Below are 17,647 nucleotides of genomic sequence, written 5' to 3' on the forward strand. Positions count from 1 at the left end.
CTTAAATTGGTGACATCTGGAATAAGAAAGTTAGCTTTGGGGATACATTCATTTTAATTGTAGAAATTCTTCCTAGCCACCAAATTCTCAACTTTTCCCATCTTTGCAAACCTTCTTTGATACTTGTCCAAACTTTTGACAGTTATACTTGAAAAGTCTATTGTTCTCTCCTATTGGATAAATTCCCAAATATTTCATTGTTTTTCTGATTGTATCACATTCTGTTTTTTTCCTGTTATTTTGATTCCTTTTCTTCTGTTTTTGTTAGTGATCTCAACATTATTTTGATCTTGGGGTTGGGAAATTCCTGTAGATTCGGGGGTATAGCCTGGGGAGGGTGGGGTCTGGAGAGGCTGGAGGACCCCGGTATGGCTTAATACCATAGATTCACCCTCCAGAGCAGCCGTTTTCTCAGGGGCACTGAGCTCTGTAGTCCGGAGATCTATGGTAATTCTGGGAGATCTCTGGATCCCACCTGGAAATTGGCAACCCTATGAGTCCCTTGCTCAGCTACCCACTCTGCTGTTCGGATAGTTTGTTCCAGTGGTGGGATCCAAAAATGTTAGTAACAGGTTCCCTCGCCAGCCCCCCCCTCCCTCAGCAAAGGGGGCAGAGGCGTACCTAGGCAAACCTGAGCCCTGGGCAAAACCTGAGTTGGATGCCCCCCCCCCCCCATGGGCAGCCACCCCACCACGACCCCCAACATTTTTTTTTGCACCAGGTCATTTCTAAATCATCATCACATTATAGAAAATGCCCCAACTCACAAATCTGAACACAGCAATGGTGAAACACACAGGTTCCTTGATAGAGACTGGTGAGATAAAAGGTACGAAAGGCTGAGAATCAATGAACTGCAGTACCTGAAAGGGATTCACCCAGTTTCGCCTGGGAGTTACATTATTAGTCGCAATTGCTATATAGAACCTTCACGTTCAAAGGCAGGATGCCTCTCGGGGAGGCGAGGGCGTGGAGGCAGAAAAGCGGACCCAATGAGTAACCCCCTCTCGGCACACACAAATAATTAGTAACCCACTCTCGGGAACCGGTGAGAACCTGCTGGATCCCACCTCTGGTCTGTTCAGGCTGATTGGAGTTGCCAGGTTTATCGGGATGACATTAAAGTCATGTAAATAGTCTCTATAGCAACAGGCCCTCTGACTTCTGACGCAAACATCTCCAATCGTTGGTCCTCGTCTTGTCGTTTCCCTCTTCCTTTCTTTCTCTGTTGGGCTTTTTGCTTTTGCGTGCCGTTATTTCCGTCGATCGTGACTGCCCCCCCCCCCCCGCCTTCGTTTTCCGGAGGCTTCGTCATATAAAGGCCAGGAGCTATGATGCAGGCCGAGTAGGAAAGTCCCACGGGATGTTATTTATGGGGCGAAACTTATTTTGTCCCTAGAAGATGAGGAAATAATGTGTGACTCAACCTAAATTTGGTGCTTTTAAGTTCTGGTAACTTGAATGGGAGGCACTAAATGGGAGGTACCAAATTGGCTTTCTTGGCCGCTGTATCAGAGGAACGGGAAAAGCAGTCTGTAGTGAGAGAGCATCGCCTGCAAAGGGCAGCTGCTGCCATGTTTCCCCAAAAATAAGACAGTGTCTTATGTTAATTTTTGCTCCCAAAGATGCGCTATGTCTTATTTTCGGGGGATGTCTTATTTTTCTGTGTTCTGTTCGTCGGGCATGCTTCCAAACAAAAACTTTGCTACCTCTTACTTTTGGGGGATGCCTTATATTTCGCACTTCAGCAAAACCTCTACTACCTCTTATTTTCAGGGAATGCCTTATATTCGGGGAAACAGGGTATGTTGGCCCTCATCTTTTGAGCATCTTACTGGCCAATGAGCTGTGAAGTGAAGACCTGCGTTCGAATGTCCCCTTTGCCAGTAAAGCTTGCTGGGTGATCTTTAGACTGACTATTCTTTCTTGGCCTCGCCTGCCTCGCAGCAGGGTGGTCAAGGATAAAACGCTGGGGTGGCGGGTATGATAAAACATTCAGGTGACTTTAGCTTGCTTTTTGTGTCTTGGGAGGAAACTAAGCAGCTTTACATAGTAGATGTGGCTGGGGCATTCTGGGATCTCCCCATAATAAATACCGCAACTGGCCCAAACCGCTAGCTTGTCAGACAATTTCTTGTGCTGTGTATCTTTTTGAGCATTTACCACATCTCTGTATTGTCGAAGGCTTTCATGGCCGGAATCACCGGAGTGTTATGTGGTTTCCGGGCTGCATGGCCGTGTTCCGGTAGCATTTTCTCCTGACGTTTCGCCTGCATCTGTGGCTGGCATCTGCAGAGGATCCTCAGCAGAGGATCTATCGAAGAGATAGAAAAAGTACAGAGAAGGGCAACGAGGATGATTGAAGGATTGGAGCACCTTCCTTATGAGGAGAGGCTGCAGCGTTTGGGACTCTTTAGTTTGGAGAGGAGACGGCTGAGGGGGGATAGGACTGAAGTCTATAAAATTATGCAGGGGGTAGAAAATGTTGACAGAGAGTCATTTTTCTCTCTTTCTCACAATACTAGAACCAGGGGGCATGCATTGAAAATGCTGGGGGGGGGGGGAATTGGGACGAATAAAAGGAAACACTTCTTCATAGCGATGTGATTGGTGTTATTTGGAATCTAGCTGCACAGGGGAGGTGGTGATGGCCACTAACCTGGATAGCTTTAAAAGGGGCTTGGACAGATTTATGGAGGAGAAGTCGATCTCTGGCTACCAATCTTGATCCTCCTTGATCTCAGATTGCAAATGCCTTAGCAGACCAGCTGCTCAGGAGCAGCAGCAGCAGAAGGCCACTGCTTTCACATCCTGCACGTGAGCTCCCAAAGGCACCTGTTGGGCCACTGCGAGTAGCAGAGTGCTGGACTAGATGGACTCTGGTCTGATCCAGCAGGCTAGCTCTTATGTTCTTAAATGCCTTAGCAGACCAGGTGCTCAGGAGCAGCAGCAGCAGAAGGCCCTTGCTTTCACATCCTGCATGTGAGCTCCCAAAGGCACCTGGTGGGCCATTGCAAGTAGCAGAGTGCTGGACTAGATGGACTCTGGTCTGATCCAGCTGGCTTGTTCTTATGTTCTTATCCTCACTACCACATCTCTGATCTGACTTCCTCCGATGTGGGCAAGATCTATACCAGAAGAGGTCCAGGAGATATCTGCTGGGGCCTTTGCTCCTTTGTTTGCTCAATGAAGTCGTCGCTTCTGGAACTGTTGAGCTTGGTTACAGCTGCAATTCTGAGTCTCTCTCCCCATCTTCCGGCCTCTTCCGCAGATGCAGAATAATGCACTTTCAGTCCACTTTCACAACTGTTTGCAAGTGGATTTTGCGCTTTTGCACAGTAAAATCCAGCGGCAAAGTGGACCGAAAGTGCGTTGTTCTGCATGTGCGGAAGGGGCCTCTCTTCCCCCCCCCCTCTCGGTCCCGCAACGGTCTCCCAAAGACCTTTCCTGGTGATGGAACAACACCGTTGACATTGCGTCTCCGTCGGACGGTCGCCAGGGTTACGGTGTCCGTCTTGCGGAGCACAGGAAATTAAAACTCCCTGCGATAGCGATCCGCTATCAGCCGCAAATGGCAGTTCATAAGCCGGCGCGCCCGGTGTTTGCGAGGGAGGCGTCTGTGTGTGTGTCAGAGGAAGCCATAAAAGAAGCGAGGCCTGGCTCCACCATTGAATTTTTATGTTGGGTTCTTAGTCACTGGGAGATCAGAAGGAAGCTGTTCACGAAGGGGGGACTCGACGGCCCCCCTCCCCTCCGAGCCCTTTGTTCTTATTTAGATTGCAGTTTTTCAGGTATCCAGGAAATGAGAAAAAATGACGTCTTCATAGCTCACTGCCTTGTCGTCTTGATGCCTGGCCGGGGGTGGGGGTAGGGGGCAGGAAACCAGGGAGAGAAACAAAACCCAGAAGAAGACTTTTGTGGCAGCTTCGCGACAAAACAACTGTTGCATTGCGAGCTTTTGTACCGCTTTGTACATTCTTGCTGTCATTTATTTACTTTATTTATAGTGTTTGGAGTCTGCAGTATTATATGTGTCAAGAGCCGGTATGGTATAATGCGGCGGTTCTCAACCTGGGGGTCGGGACCCCTTTGGGGGTCGAGCGACCCTTTCACAGGGGTCGCCTAAGACTCTCTGCCTCAGTGTTCTCCATCTGTAAAATGGATACATGTTAGGGTTGGGGGTCACCATGACATGAGGGACTGTATTAAAGGGTCGCGGCATTAGGAAGGTTGAGAACCACTGGTATAATGGTGAAGAAGAAGAAGAAGAAGAGTAGTAGTAGTAGTAGTAGTAGTAGTAGTAGTTTGGATTTATATCCCCCCTTTCTCTCCTGTAGGAGACTCAAAGGGGCTTACAATCTCCTTGCCCTTCCCCCCCTCACAACAAACACCCTGTGAGGTAGATGGGGCTGAGAGAGCTCCGAGAAGCTGTGACTAGCCCAAGGTCACCCAGCTGGCTAATCTGAATTCCCCAGATAAGCCCCCACAGCTCAGGCGGCAGAGCTGGGAATCAAACCCAGTTCCTCCAGATTAGATACACGAGCTCTTAACCTCCTACGCCACTGCTGCTGGTGGACTATAGTCTGGAGAACCAAGTTTGATTCTCCACTCCTCCACATGAGGGGCAGACTCAAATTTGGAGAACCAGGTTTAATTCCCCGTTCCACCACATGAGCACCAGACTCTGATCTGGAGAACTGGGTTCAATTCCCCCCCTTCTCTACATCAGACTTGCTGGTGACCTTGACCCAGGCGCGGTTTTCTCTGAACTCTCTCAGACTCAACAACCTCACAAGCCGTCTGTTGTGGGGAGGGTTAGGTGATTGTGAGCTGCTTTGAGATTCCTGCAAAATAGAAGAGAAACCAGGGTATAAAAAGCAACTTTTCTTCTTCAGAAGACACATATCCGATTTATGTTATTAAGGTCGATTCCGCACTTGAGTTATCAACCTAAGTTCAAGCTGCGTTCAACCTAATTGCTCCGCACAACCACTGGGATCGACGTGGTTTTGTACCAGCTTCGCCCCGCGTAACGGTCAAATTTCCGACTCCAGTTGGGAACTACTACTTTTTCAGGGAACCACGCTCGAACTCAGCTCAATTCCAGTAAAGTGCGGAATCTCTGGTGCCAGGAGTCCCCCATTCAGCCAATCACAGCTGAGTGTTTCGGGCATGCGTACAGCTGGCCAATCAAAAAACGCCACCTTCATCCCTCCATTCCTGTGGCAGTTTTTTTAATAACGTGTGTGGGGATAGACGGAACATGGCCGTAGAACAGTAGCCAATCGGAACGGAGCGGCGAAGAGGCACAGGATGGTTCTGCCCTCCGAGCTGGGATCAAGCTGGTTGCAGTGGGGAACAACAATGGCTTCGACCTAGGTCAGTACCCTTCTCAGGGAACTGGGTCGAACCTATTTTACTCGTTGGTATGAATAAAGCCCTTATAGTATCTTTCTCACAGAGTCTGAGGGCAGATTATTCAGTGTAATATGCTGGGATTGGCAGGATGGGGCATCCAGTAAGCTGAGGTCTGCAACTTTTTGGAGCCCATCACAGGAAGTTTTTAAAAGGAGGCGGGATGGCCACCTGTCAGGAGTGCTTTGACTGTGTGTTCCTGCATGGCAGGGGGCTGGACTGGATGGCCCCTTAGGGTCTCTTCCAACCCTATGATTCCCTTTCTCTCTATCCTTTCCCCTCCTTCCTCTCCTTTTCTTTTTCTTCTTTTTTACTTTTACCCTTTTATATTCCTTGTCCTTCTTCAACTTTCCCAGCTCTTTCCCCTCTCCTACTTTTTCCTATCGATGAGCAGTGGAAAAAGTTTTAAGCGCTAGGGGTAGGGAGTTTGAGGTGAATCGTTTTTTAGAAGAGGGTCCCCGTAAGGCCGTGGTGGCGAACCTTTGGCACTCCAGATGTTATGGACTACAATTCCCATCAGCCCCTGCCAGCATGGCCAATTGTAGTCCATAACATCTGGAGTGCCAAAGGCTCGCCACCACTGCCGTAAGGTTATCTTCTTGCTTTGCCTGAAATGCTAGGAAATTTCTAAAGAATCTCTTATGATCTGGTGAAGATTAATATTGGGGTAAATAATGATTTAATGTTCATGGGTATAATGGAGGATAGGAGGGTAGATAAAAAATATAGCTATATGTATAAAATAATGATCAAAGCAGCAGATGCAACGATAGCTTTAGGCTGGAAAGAAAAGAAAAAATGGACAATCCAGAAATGGTTGGAATACATCTGGGAACAAGCGACACTGGACATTTTTGAAATAATAACAAAGACTAAACTGTGGCAAGATAAACAGAGCGAAATCTTGAAGATCTGGACCATATGTGCGGACTGGATGAAAGAAGCTGGAGTCAATGAGGAGAAAAGATTACAAAGAATGAACTTACTGCTGTTGGTTTGATAAAACTATGAAAAAAATATAGGGGGGAGGGGAAAAAGGGGAAAAATGTATTGTTTGAAAACGAATGAAGAAAAGCATTAATATAAAATGGAATATTCAAATGATACAATAAAAATTATAAAAATGAAGAATCTCTTATGATGTTCGTTTTTGGTCGAACTGTAATGTTTCAAGGTTGTGTTTTAATTATAATAGAAGGGATTTGATTTGATTTTGATGGATTGCATTACACGGTTGTTATTGTATGGTTGGCTGCCGTGAGCACAGCTTGGATGGGAAAGGGTGGGATAAAAATCTAAAGTTAAAAGTAAAGTTATGGTGTCATGTCGGTGAGGGAGCAAGCTTGTTTTCTGCTGCTCCAGAGACTAGGACCGGGAGTAATGGATTGAAGGAGAAGATATTCCACCTCAGGGAAAACATCCGTTCGACAGTGGAATTCACTGCCTCAGAGTGTGGTGGAGTCTCCTTCTTTGGAGGTTTTTAAAGAGAGGCTGGATGGCCATCTGTCAGGAGGGCTTTGATCAGTGGTGGGATCCAAAATTTTTAGTAACAGGTTCCCATGGTGGTGGGATTCAAACTGTGGTGTAGCGCCAATGGGGCTGGGCGGGGCACGACGGGGGTGTGGCCGGGCATTCCGGGGGCGGAGCATTTCTGGGCGGGGCTCTGGCAAGGATGCAGCCGCTGAGCTGGTCCTTGGGCAGGAAATGAATGAATGCAGGCACAGGCTGCCACGCACGCCGGTGCACCTTCTGCTAGACTGCTTCAAGTTCTGCGCGCTACTGCTGAGAGGAGGGGCGTAACTAAGGCAAAAATCACGTGGCAAAATCACCCATTAGTAACCCCCTCTCGGCACACACAAATAATTAGTAACCTACTCTCGGGAACCTGTGAGAACCTGCTGGATCCCACCTCTGGCTTTGATTGTGTGTTCCTGGTTGGACTTGATGGCCCTTGAGGTCTCTTCCAACTCTATGATTCTATGAATCCAACCGAGGTCAGTATTGTCTACAGTCATATTGCTTGTGGGCTTCCTAGAAGCACCTGGTTGGCCACTGTGTAAATCCGTGGTGGCGAACCTTTGGCACTCCAGATGTTATGGACTACAATTCCCATCAGCCCCTGCCAGCGTGGCCAACTGGCAGGGGCTGATGAGAATTGTAGTCCATAACATCTGGAGTGCCAAAGGTTCCCCACCACTGGTGTAAATAGTCTGCTGGACTTTCTGCACAAAATCACCTAAAACATTTGTAAAACATTGGTAAAATGTTTTCAGTCCCATCGTTTACTACGGTGTTAGTCCACTCTCACCCTCTTGAAACGATTCCTGGTTGCTATTAGGTCTCTTCCCCCCCCCTTTTGTTTTACCGTGTTTCCCCGAATATAAGACAGTGTCTTATATTAATTTTTACCGTGTTTCCCCGAATATAAGACAGTGTCCAAATTGTGCCCAAATTGCAAGACAGTGTCTTATATTAATTTTTGCTCCCAAAGATGCGCTATGTCTTATTTTCAGGGGATGTCTTATTTTTCTGTGTTCTGTTCGTCGGGCATGCTTCCAAACAAAAACTTTGCTACCTCTTACTTTCGGGGGATGCCTTATATTTCGCGCTTCAGCAAAACCTCTACTACGTCTTATTTTCCGGGGATGTCTTATATTCAGGGAAACAGGGTAGCTATGAATCGAATCGGTGCTTCAGCGCTTCGGAGCTTTGCGCTGTGATTCTCACAGCTCATGTACTCGATGCTTCAAAGAATTAACCTCCCCCCCCTCGTTAAAAAAACACACCCAAGAATGATCAAAATAAACAGGCGAGGGGGAACGGAGTGAGCTCAGAAAATGGCACCGGGGAGAAAATCCAGGGACGGCACAGAGGCATGGGGGAAAACGTCTTTAAAACATCGCACAGGCAACTGAAGATGTTTTCAAACCATTTCAACCCAATGATAGTTTTCCAAGGACGTTCATTTAAAACATTTTGAGGCTGCGAATAAAACATTTTGGGGTAAAAGCAACGCGGAGCTCCGTGGAGGAAATGTTTTATTTCCTGCCTCAAAATGTTTTAAAAGTTTTGGGCCAAAATGGCGTTTACGAACCTCGGCTTGATCCAGTATGGCTTTTCCTATGTTCTTATTTCCACTAATCTCACTGGTTTAATTGCAGATGTGCTGAACGATGCCATCTTTGACGAAGACCACGACGAAATGGTGATCGTGAAGGACATAGACATGTTTTCGCTGTGCGAGCATCACTTGGTTCCGTTCGTTGGAAAGGTAATTTCCCCTCCGAACCGATGTAAACTGCAATGAACCAGCCGGGGGACTTAGATCTTAGTTTTGCTGTAGTCAGTCCTAGTACAGTGATGGTGAACCTTTTTGAGGCCGAGTGCCCAAACTGCAACCCAAAACCCACTTATTTATCGCAAAGTGCCCACACGGCAATTTAACCTGAATACTGAGGTTTTAGTTTAGACCAGGGGTAGGGAACCTTTAACACTCAAAGAGCCATTTGGACCCGTTTTCCACAAGAAAAGAAAACACTTGGAGCCGCAAATAATTTTTGACATTTAAAATAAAGATAACACTGTATATATTGGGGTTTTTTTTACCTTTTACTCCGCTCATTCTGAGAAGCGCATGGATGCGTCTGCCTTGCTGCCTGCAGGGCGGGCAAGGATGGAGCCAGCAGCTTGGCCTTGCCGGCCGCTGGGAAAGCGCCCGCCCCGCTCAAATGGGGTGGGTGAGAGGGGAAGCCCGCAGCGTGGCCCAGCCGGCCGTGGGCAGTTGGTGCGCCTGCCCTGCTGCCTGCAGGGCAGGCAAGGATGGGGTCGGGCGGCTGACCGGCCTGCCGATGGAACCATGCGAAAGTACAAGGAACGTAGAAGAGCCGCGCATCGCGGCTCTCAAGCCGCATGTTCCCTACCCCTGGTTTAGACAAAACGGTTGGCTCCAAGGAGCGCGTTACTCAGGAGTAAACTTGGTGGTAGTCGGTGGCTTTGCTTTGAAGCAACCGTGCAATTCTTCGAACAGGTGAATCACGACCCTAGGAGGGTTTACTTAGAAGCTAGCCACATTGTCAGCAACCGAGCGTACTCCCAGGTAAAGGGTCGCGCTTTAGCTCTTCGCATGAAAATCAGTGGGGTTTAACAGCGCTTAACAGGGTTACCCACACTGCTTCCCCAAAACTAGGTCTTAGGTTTAATGCTAATAATCGAGTCCAGCGGCCCAGGCCAGCCAAGATGTGTGTGTGTGGGGGGGTGACTCTGTTTGCGCGTGCCCACAGAAAGGGCTCTGGGTGCCACCTCTGGCACCCGTGCCATAGGTTCGCCATCACTGTCCTAGTACCTGCTGCACCAGCAACAAATAAATTAAGTGGATAAATGATTTGAGGATTTGGGAGGTGGGGGTGGTGGTGGTAAGCCAGGCTGAGACAAGGGGCAGCAGGGAGAAAATTCGTGTGATAAATTTTTCTCTGGATGGCAACTGCAGGTGATTAGGGAGAGCTTGCAAACAGGCAGAGAAAAAACGTGGCCGCCTCTCAGAGGAAGATCCAAAACTACCAGGTTCAATTCCCAGCATCTCCAGTTACAAAGGACCAGGCGATAGGGGACGTGGAAGGCCTCAAACTCGGGCCCTGGAGAGTGGCTGCCAGTCTGAGTAGGCAATGCTGACTTGGATGGACCAAGCTGGAACGGGCCCAGAGGAGGGCAACCGAAATGGTCAGAGGTCTGGAATCCATGCCCTACGAGGAGAGACTTGGGCTGATTCCGCATGGCCCAAAAACAGCAGTGTGAAAATGGTGTAAAAGGGTTTTAAATGGTGTGAAAGGGTTTATACTGTTTTCACACCGTTTTCACACCGCCCTATTTGGCCCATGCGGAATCAGCCTTAGGGAGCTGGGGATGTTTAGTCTGGAGAAGTGAAGGTCAAGAGGTGACATGATAGCCACGTTTAGATATTTGAAGGGATGTCATGTTGGTGAGAAGAAGAAGAGTTTGGATTTCTATCCCCCCTTTCTCTCCTGCAGGAAACTCAAAGGGGCTGACAATCTCCTTGCCCTTCCCCCCTCACAACAAACACCCTGTGAGGTAGGTGGGGCTGAGAGAGCTCCGACAAGCTGTGACTAGCCCAAGGTCACCCAGCTGGCGTGTGTGGGAGTGCACAGGCTAATCTGAATTCCCCAGATCAGCCTCCACAGCTCAGGCGGCAGAGCTGGGAATCAAACCTGGTTCCTCCAGATTAGATACACGAGCTCTTAACCTCCTACGCCACTGCTGCTTCTTGAAGGGAGCAAGCTTGTTTTCTGCTGCTCCAGAGACTAGGACCAGGAGTAATGCGGTTCAAGGTGAAGCAAAAGAGATTCCACCTAAACATCCGGAAGAACTTCCTGACTGCCAGGGCTGTTGGACAAAGGAATGTACTACCTTGGAAAGTGATGGAGTCTCTTTCTTTGGAGGTTTTTAAGGAGAGGCTGGATGGCCATCTGTCATGGGTGCTTTGATTGTGTGTTCCTGCATTGCAGGGGGTTGGACTGGATAGCCCTTGGGGGTCTCTTCCATGATTCTATGACCATTATATCAAAATAATAACTGGCAGCTTGCTTGCTGCACTTTGCCTTCCCAAGTCCAAATTCCTGTTTTAAACATTTTCGGGGAACCTCAAAGACTTGAGGGGGGAACTTGCGCAGACGGAGACTCTGATGTTAGCTAGCTAGCGGCTCTTCCAAACGCAATTTCCGGAGACCTTTTCCCGCAAAGCTTTCTGCCTCTGTATCCCCGCCCCCTCCCCACTTGCCGCCGGCATCGTCTGGGCCTCCTCATAATCGGTTCTGACATTTCCTTTCAAAGCCCTTCTGCAGCAGTGCCGGCAGCATGCTTTGAGAGCATTAAACTGGATCGCCCTGGACGTAAGCTCTGCTCTCGAACAGGTCACGTGAGCCATCTGAAAAGACCATTGGCGTATTTGCAGCGTCCCTTCTAGAATTTCACGCACCGGGGTTTACCCGTGAACCTCACGGTGCGAGTCTGAGTCCAAACCGTATAACCAACAGGAAGCCAAGCCTATTTCAAAGAATTCAGAAATCTGTAAACAAACTGAAATCTTATCAAACAGCTGAATGCCACCTGAGCTGTATTATTAAGACCATCTAAATGTTTGCGTATAAGTTTGCTTTTTCCCCTTCCCGCCGTATTTCTCCTTGCCCTCCCTATTCCTTTGTGGAGTTTAATAAAATCTAATGCGTAGGAGGTTAAGAGCTCGTGAATCTAATCTGGAGGAACCCTGTTTGATTCCCCGCTCTGCCGCTTGAGCTGTGGAGGCTTATCTGGGGAATTCAGATTAGCCTGTGAACTCCCACACACGCCAGCTGGGTGACCTTGGGCTAGTCACAGCTTCTCGGAGCTCTCTCAACCCCACCTACCTCACAGGGTGTTTGTTGTGAGGGGGGAAGGGCAAGGAGATTGTCAGTCCCTTTGAGTCTCCTGCAGGAGAGAAAGGGGGGATATAAATCCAAACTCCTCTTCTTCTTCTTCTTCTTCTTCTTCTTCTTCTTCTTCTTCTTCTTCTTCTTCTTCTTCTTCTTCTTCTTCTTCTTCTTCTTCTTCTTCCTTCTTCTTCTTCTTCTTCTTCTTCTTCTTCTTCTTCTTCTTCTTCTTCTTCTTCTTCTTCTTCTTCTTCTTCTTCTTCTTCTTTCTTCTTCTTCTTCTTCTTCTTCTTCTTCTTCTTCTTCTTCTTCTTCTTCTTCTTCTTCTTCTTCTTCTTCTTCTTCTTCTTCTTCTTCTTCTTCTTCTTCTTCTTCTTCTTCTTCTTCTTCTTCTTCTTCTTCTTCTTCTTTATTCAGGTTAAATTGCCATGTTGGCACTTTGCGATAAATATGTGGGTTTTGGGTTGCAATTTGGGCACTTGGTCTCGAAAAGGTTCGCCTTCACTGTTTTATGGTAACGTTTCCAGCGGGTTAAATGGGACCAGCTTTCTTTTAGCCAACCAAGCCACACCTGCCTGTTCCGGTTTCTGTCTCTGGAGCTCTGTTCCTTGCCTGGTTGCCCAGAGTTGGGTTTTTTTCTTCCTTTGAGGTGACGAAGTTCGTGTTGATTTGCAAACCTTAAGCCGGCCTTTGGAGAGGCGGCTGTAAATCTCCCAGTTCGTTGGAAATATCGATTGCTTTCCTGCCTGTGTGCTTAGTGATTTTTACCAAATGATTTACTTGGCAATATTGAATGATTTGGTGCTCCTCTGTTTTAATGGAACAAAACTCAAGCCCAACGGCCCCTTGGAGGCCAAATAGCTGAGCTTTTGTCTCAGGAAAGATTATACCCTGCAAAATTTTGCTGATCTTTAAGATGCTGTCGGACAGCAATAGAAAAGCTGAATGCGGAAGCAGCAATCGGTAGTGTGCGTAGTTTTCAAATCATCCAGCAGCAGCTGTAATTTAAGAAAAAAACCTGATTAAAATTCTTTTAGTGTTAATCCACACTTATCCGGCTGTGCTACCAAGAATCTCAGATTGGCCTACATTGTTTTCCCCTCTTCCTTCTCCCTGTGAGGTTGGCGGGGTGGAAAAATGGTCGGTGCATTTGGATAGATTCTTTTCTCTAATCGAAGGAGTAAGTTTTGCCATCTCCACCGATTCTTAACAGCTTCGCCGGCTGATCTTCTGCTGTAGGCGTAGATAAGTATTTCCGCTTTGGCCATTTCAACCCTCCTGTTTAGCTACCCTTAACTTCAGTCAGAGGTGGGATCCAACAGGTTCTCACAGGTTCCCGAGAGTCGGTTACTAATTATTTGTGTGTGCCGAGAAGGGGGTTACTAATGGGTGATTTTGCCACGTGATTTTGGCCTTAGTTACGCCCCTCCTCTCAGCAGTAGCGCGCAGAACTTGAAGCGGTCTAGCAGGAGGTGCACCGGCGTGCGTGGCAGCCTGCGCCTGCATGCATTCGTTTCCCGCCCAAGGACCGGCGCAGCGGCTGCGTCCTTGCCACAGCCCCACCCAGGAATGCCCCGCCCCCGGAATGCCCGCCCCCGCCCCCATCGTGCCCCGCCCAGCCCCATTGGCACTACACTACAGCTTGAATCCCACCACCATGGGAACCTGTTACTAAGATTTTTGGATCCCACCACTGACTTCAGTCTTAGCCTTTATGCCAGTGGTGGTGAACCTTTGGCACTCCAGATGTTATGGACTATTATGGACTACAATTCCCATCAGCCCCTGCCAGCATGGCCAATTGGCCATGCTGGAAGGGGCTGATGGGAATTGTAGTCCATAACATCTGGAGTGCCAAAGGTTCGCCACCATGGCTTTATGCTAACTTTGTAAATCTTGAATGTTGGAAGTAAGAGTCACCAACCACCAGATGTGGCTAGAGATTTCCTGGGATTACAGCTGATTTTCAGGCAACGGGTCTCATATACAACAACCTGAAGCCCTGATGGCGGAATCGGGGTGGCAGCCCAACGGCGTCCTCTCTGACTGCTCGACTTTCTCGGCAACTTCCTGCCGCTCCAGCCCGGTGGTGGGAGGAGGAGGGGAAGGCCGAGGCTGTTTTTACCACCTCCTCCACGCCCCCCCCACCTGTTTCACGCTTTGGACAGGCAGAGGTGCAATTGTGAGGCAGGCAGGCACAAATCTGGGGGGTGGGGGGCAATTTCAGTACTTGCCCCAGGTGCCGTTTTCTTCAGGAGCACCACTGGTTACAGGAAATGGGGCTGAGCCTCTGTGGAAGAGCCCCTGCTTAGCACGCAGCAGGTATTAGGTTCGATCCCTGATATCTCCAACTAAATGGACCAGGCAGCTGAAGCTGGGAAGGATCTCAGCCAGATGTGGTTGCTCGTCTGAGTAAACAGTGCTGCGTAGTGGCTAAGAGCAGGCGCATTCTAATCTGGAGGAACCGGGTTTGATTCCCAGCTCTGCCACTTGAGTTGTGGAGGTTTATCAGGGGAATTCAGATTAGCCTGTGCACTCCCACACTTACCAGCTGGGTGACCTTGGGCTAGTCACAGTTTTTCGGAGCTCTCTCAGCCCCACCCACCTCACAGGGTGTTTGTTGTGAGGGGGGAAGGGCAAGGAGATTGTCAGCCCCTTTGAGTCTCCTGCCGGAGAGAACGGGGGGATATAAATCCAAACTCCTCCTCCTCCTCCTCCTCCTCTTCTTCTTCTGCTGCTGCTGCTGCTTCTTCTTCAGTTTAAAGCAGCTGCATCTGGGGAATGAAGACTGACCTCTTTCTCACTCGCCTCTTTCTCTTCCCGCTCTAGGTTCACATAGGTTACCTGCCGAATAAGCAAGTCCTTGGCCTCAGCAAACTGGCAAGGTAAGAGCCACAGGTAATTAAAGTAATGCCGATTAGTAGCATTAATCCTAGGCGGCTAAGCAGGTTGGGCTTGAATGGTCTGACCCCCTTGGCTGGATCCCAGCAGGTTGCCCGGGTCACCTGTCCAGCTGTCTCGCCTTTCCTGATGGTCCTGCTAGTGATAAAGCAATTGGCGGCCTGTGCCTTCCACACCACTGAGCCAACTACATCTAGGTAAATGTTAATCATTTCCATGGGAATGTCCTTGGGAATGTCAACTCAATGCATGGCAGCTGTGAAAAAGGCAAACTCTATGCTGGGGATCATTAGGAAAGGAATTGAGAATAAAACTGCAAGGATTGTCATGCCCTTATAGAAAGCCGTGGTGCGACCGCACTTGGAGTCCTGTGTCCAGTTCTGGTCCCCGCATCTCAAAAAGGATATCGAAGAGATAGAAAAAGGGCAGAGAAGGGCAACGAGGATGATTGAGGGACTGGAGCACCTTCCCTATGAGGAGAAGCTGCCGCGTTTGGGACGTCTGAGGGGGGATATGATTGAAGTCTATAAAATGATGCATGGGGTAGAAAATGTTGACAGAGATAAATTTTTCTCTCTCTCTCACAATACTGGAACCAGGGGGCATTCATTGAAAATGCTGGGGGGAAGAATTAGGACTAATAAAAGGAAACACTTCTTCACACAACGTGTGATTGGTGTTTGGAATATGCTGCCACAGGAGGTGGTGATGGCCACTCACCTGGATAGCTTTAAAAAGGGCTTGGACAGATTTATGGAGGAGAAGTTGATTTATGGCTACCAATCTTGATCCTCTTTGATCTGAGATTGCAAATGCCTTAGCAGACCAGGTGCTTGGGAGCAGCAGCCGCAGAAGGCCATTGCTTTCACCTCCTGCATGTGAGCTCCGAAAGGCACCTGGTGGGCCACTGCGAGTAGCAGAGAGCTGGACTAGATGGACTCAGGTCTAATCCAGCTGGCTTGTTCTTATGTTCTTATCATGGGCTGCGACCACCCAAGTCAATGAAGACGTCAGTGCCTATGCAACACTGTCTAGTTCTGCCCTCCTTTCCTAGTTTTCTTCTCTCCAGGAACAGAGTTATTGTTTTGGAATCGAAGTGTGATTTCTGTTCTAATTGATATTTCCTGTTTTGTTTTGTTTTTTGCAACTTCCTGGCTAGTTCCGTCCCAGCGGGGCATTATCAGCCGTGCACAATCGCTTTTAAAAATAATTACTGGTGCTATAAAAAAAAATAGTGCCTGTTTGTGGGCACACAGTGGGCAACTAGTTCCTCTGGAGGGACAACCACAGGGCATAGAGGCTGAAGCTTTCATAAGAACATCAGAAGAGCCCTGATGGATCAGACTGGTGGTCCATTTAGTCCAGGATCCTGTCTCACACAATGGCCAACTAGTTCCACTGAACACCTTGAAGAGCCACTGCCAGTCTGAGTTTCTGATGAACCGAGGAGGGGGGGATTCAATAGAAGGCAGCCTCACATGCTCTTCTAGCATTATTTGGAGACTGTGACTAAGTACTAGACCCTGCTTTGCATGTTGAAGGTCGCCAGTTCTATCCCAGCATTTCCAGTGTAAAAGATCAGGTCACAGGTGATGTGGAAGACCTCGGCCCAAGACTTTGAACAGCAGCTTCCAGTCTGAGCAGGAACTTAAGAACTTCGTGTTCTTAAGAGAGTTCAGCGTGGTGTGGTGGTTAAGAGCAGGTGCACTCTAATCTGGAGAACCGGGTTTGATTCCCCGCTCTGCCACTTGAGCTGTGGAGGCTTATCTGGTGAACCAGATTAGCTTGTGCACTCCAGCACATGCCAGCTGGGTGACCTTGGGCTAGTCACAGTTCTCTCAGAACTCTCTCAGCCCCACCCACCTCACAGGGTGTTTGTTGGGGGTGGGTGGGAAGGGAAAGGAGATTGTAAGCCCCTTTGAGTCTCCTTACAAATGGGAGAATGGGAGGATATAAATCCAAACTCCTCTTCTTAAGAACATCAGAAAGAGCCTGCTGGATCAGACCAGAGTCCATCTAGTCCAGCACTCTGCTACTTGCAGTGGTCCACCAGATACCTTTGGAACACAGGTGTCAAACTCGCAGCCCTCCAGATGTTCTGGACTACAGTTCCCACCATCCCCTGCCAGCATCATGCTGGCAGGGGATGATGGGAACTGTAGTCCATAACATCTGGAGGGCCGCGAGTTTGACACCTATGCTTTGGAAGCTCACATGCAGGATGTGAAAGCAATGGCCTTCTGCTGCTGCTGCTGCTCCTGAGCACCTGGTCTGTTAAGGCATTTGCAACCTCAGATCAAGGAGGATCAAGATTGGTAGCCATAAATCGACTTCTCCTCCATAAATCTGTCCAAGCCCCTTTTAAAGCTATCCAGGTTAGTGGCCATCGCCACCTCCTGTGGTCTTAAGTAGTGACAGGATGCTATGAAGGTAGAATTAGCCAGCGTGTGTTTGTACAATCTTTTTGCACATTTGCAGGTGCGTGTTTGTTCTGAGGCTAAGAGGGAAGATGAGTTGTCATCTTCTAAATTGCTAGAACGGTTTTCTTGGACAACTGCTTGAGAATCGCCTCCCTCCGTTTCTGAAGTCATAATTTTCCATTCACAGCTTGGATTCCTGTGGTCTCTCCACTCACCCTGCCTTTCTTAACATCACCCTCCTGTTATAGTGAGCAGCTCAATTAAATCTGACTCTTTAATGTCTCTCGCTTGTCGGGACCGAGCTCTGGTTGTAAATCTCAGACGGAAATTTGAAGCAATTATGATTCACTTCAGAAACGTCGCCCTGTCTCTCAATTGCCACGGGGCCCAAAGGGGAAAAGCGTTGTTGTAAACTGGGGTTCTGGACCTGTTTCCGGAAAGCCGACATTTTGCAGCAATTATACAGAGATGGTTTTAAAACCTGCCATTCTG

The 17,647-nt window shown here is 48.5% G+C and overlaps 1 protein-coding gene across 2 annotated transcripts in view; it reads left to right on the top strand.

Moving 5' to 3' along the window:
• GCH1 (GTP cyclohydrolase 1) overlaps positions 1–17,647 on the top strand; it is a 51,261-nt gene that overhangs the window by 16,840 nt on the left and 16,774 nt on the right. For both annotated transcript variants that reach the window (XM_048486867.1, XM_048486869.1), the window contains 2 exons: positions 8,577–8,686; positions 14,664–14,719. In XM_048486867.1, the coding sequence (XP_048342824.1) occupies positions 8,577–8,686; positions 14,664–14,719 (166 nt within the window). The remainder of the gene's footprint in view (positions 1–8,576; positions 8,687–14,663; positions 14,720–17,647) is intronic.

The sequence above is a fragment of the Sphaerodactylus townsendi genome, linkage group LG02, assembly GCF_021028975.2.
Source record: "Sphaerodactylus townsendi isolate TG3544 linkage group LG02, MPM_Stown_v2.3, whole genome shotgun sequence".
NCBI classification, from domain to species: domain Eukaryota; kingdom Metazoa; phylum Chordata; class Lepidosauria; order Squamata; family Sphaerodactylidae; genus Sphaerodactylus; species Sphaerodactylus townsendi.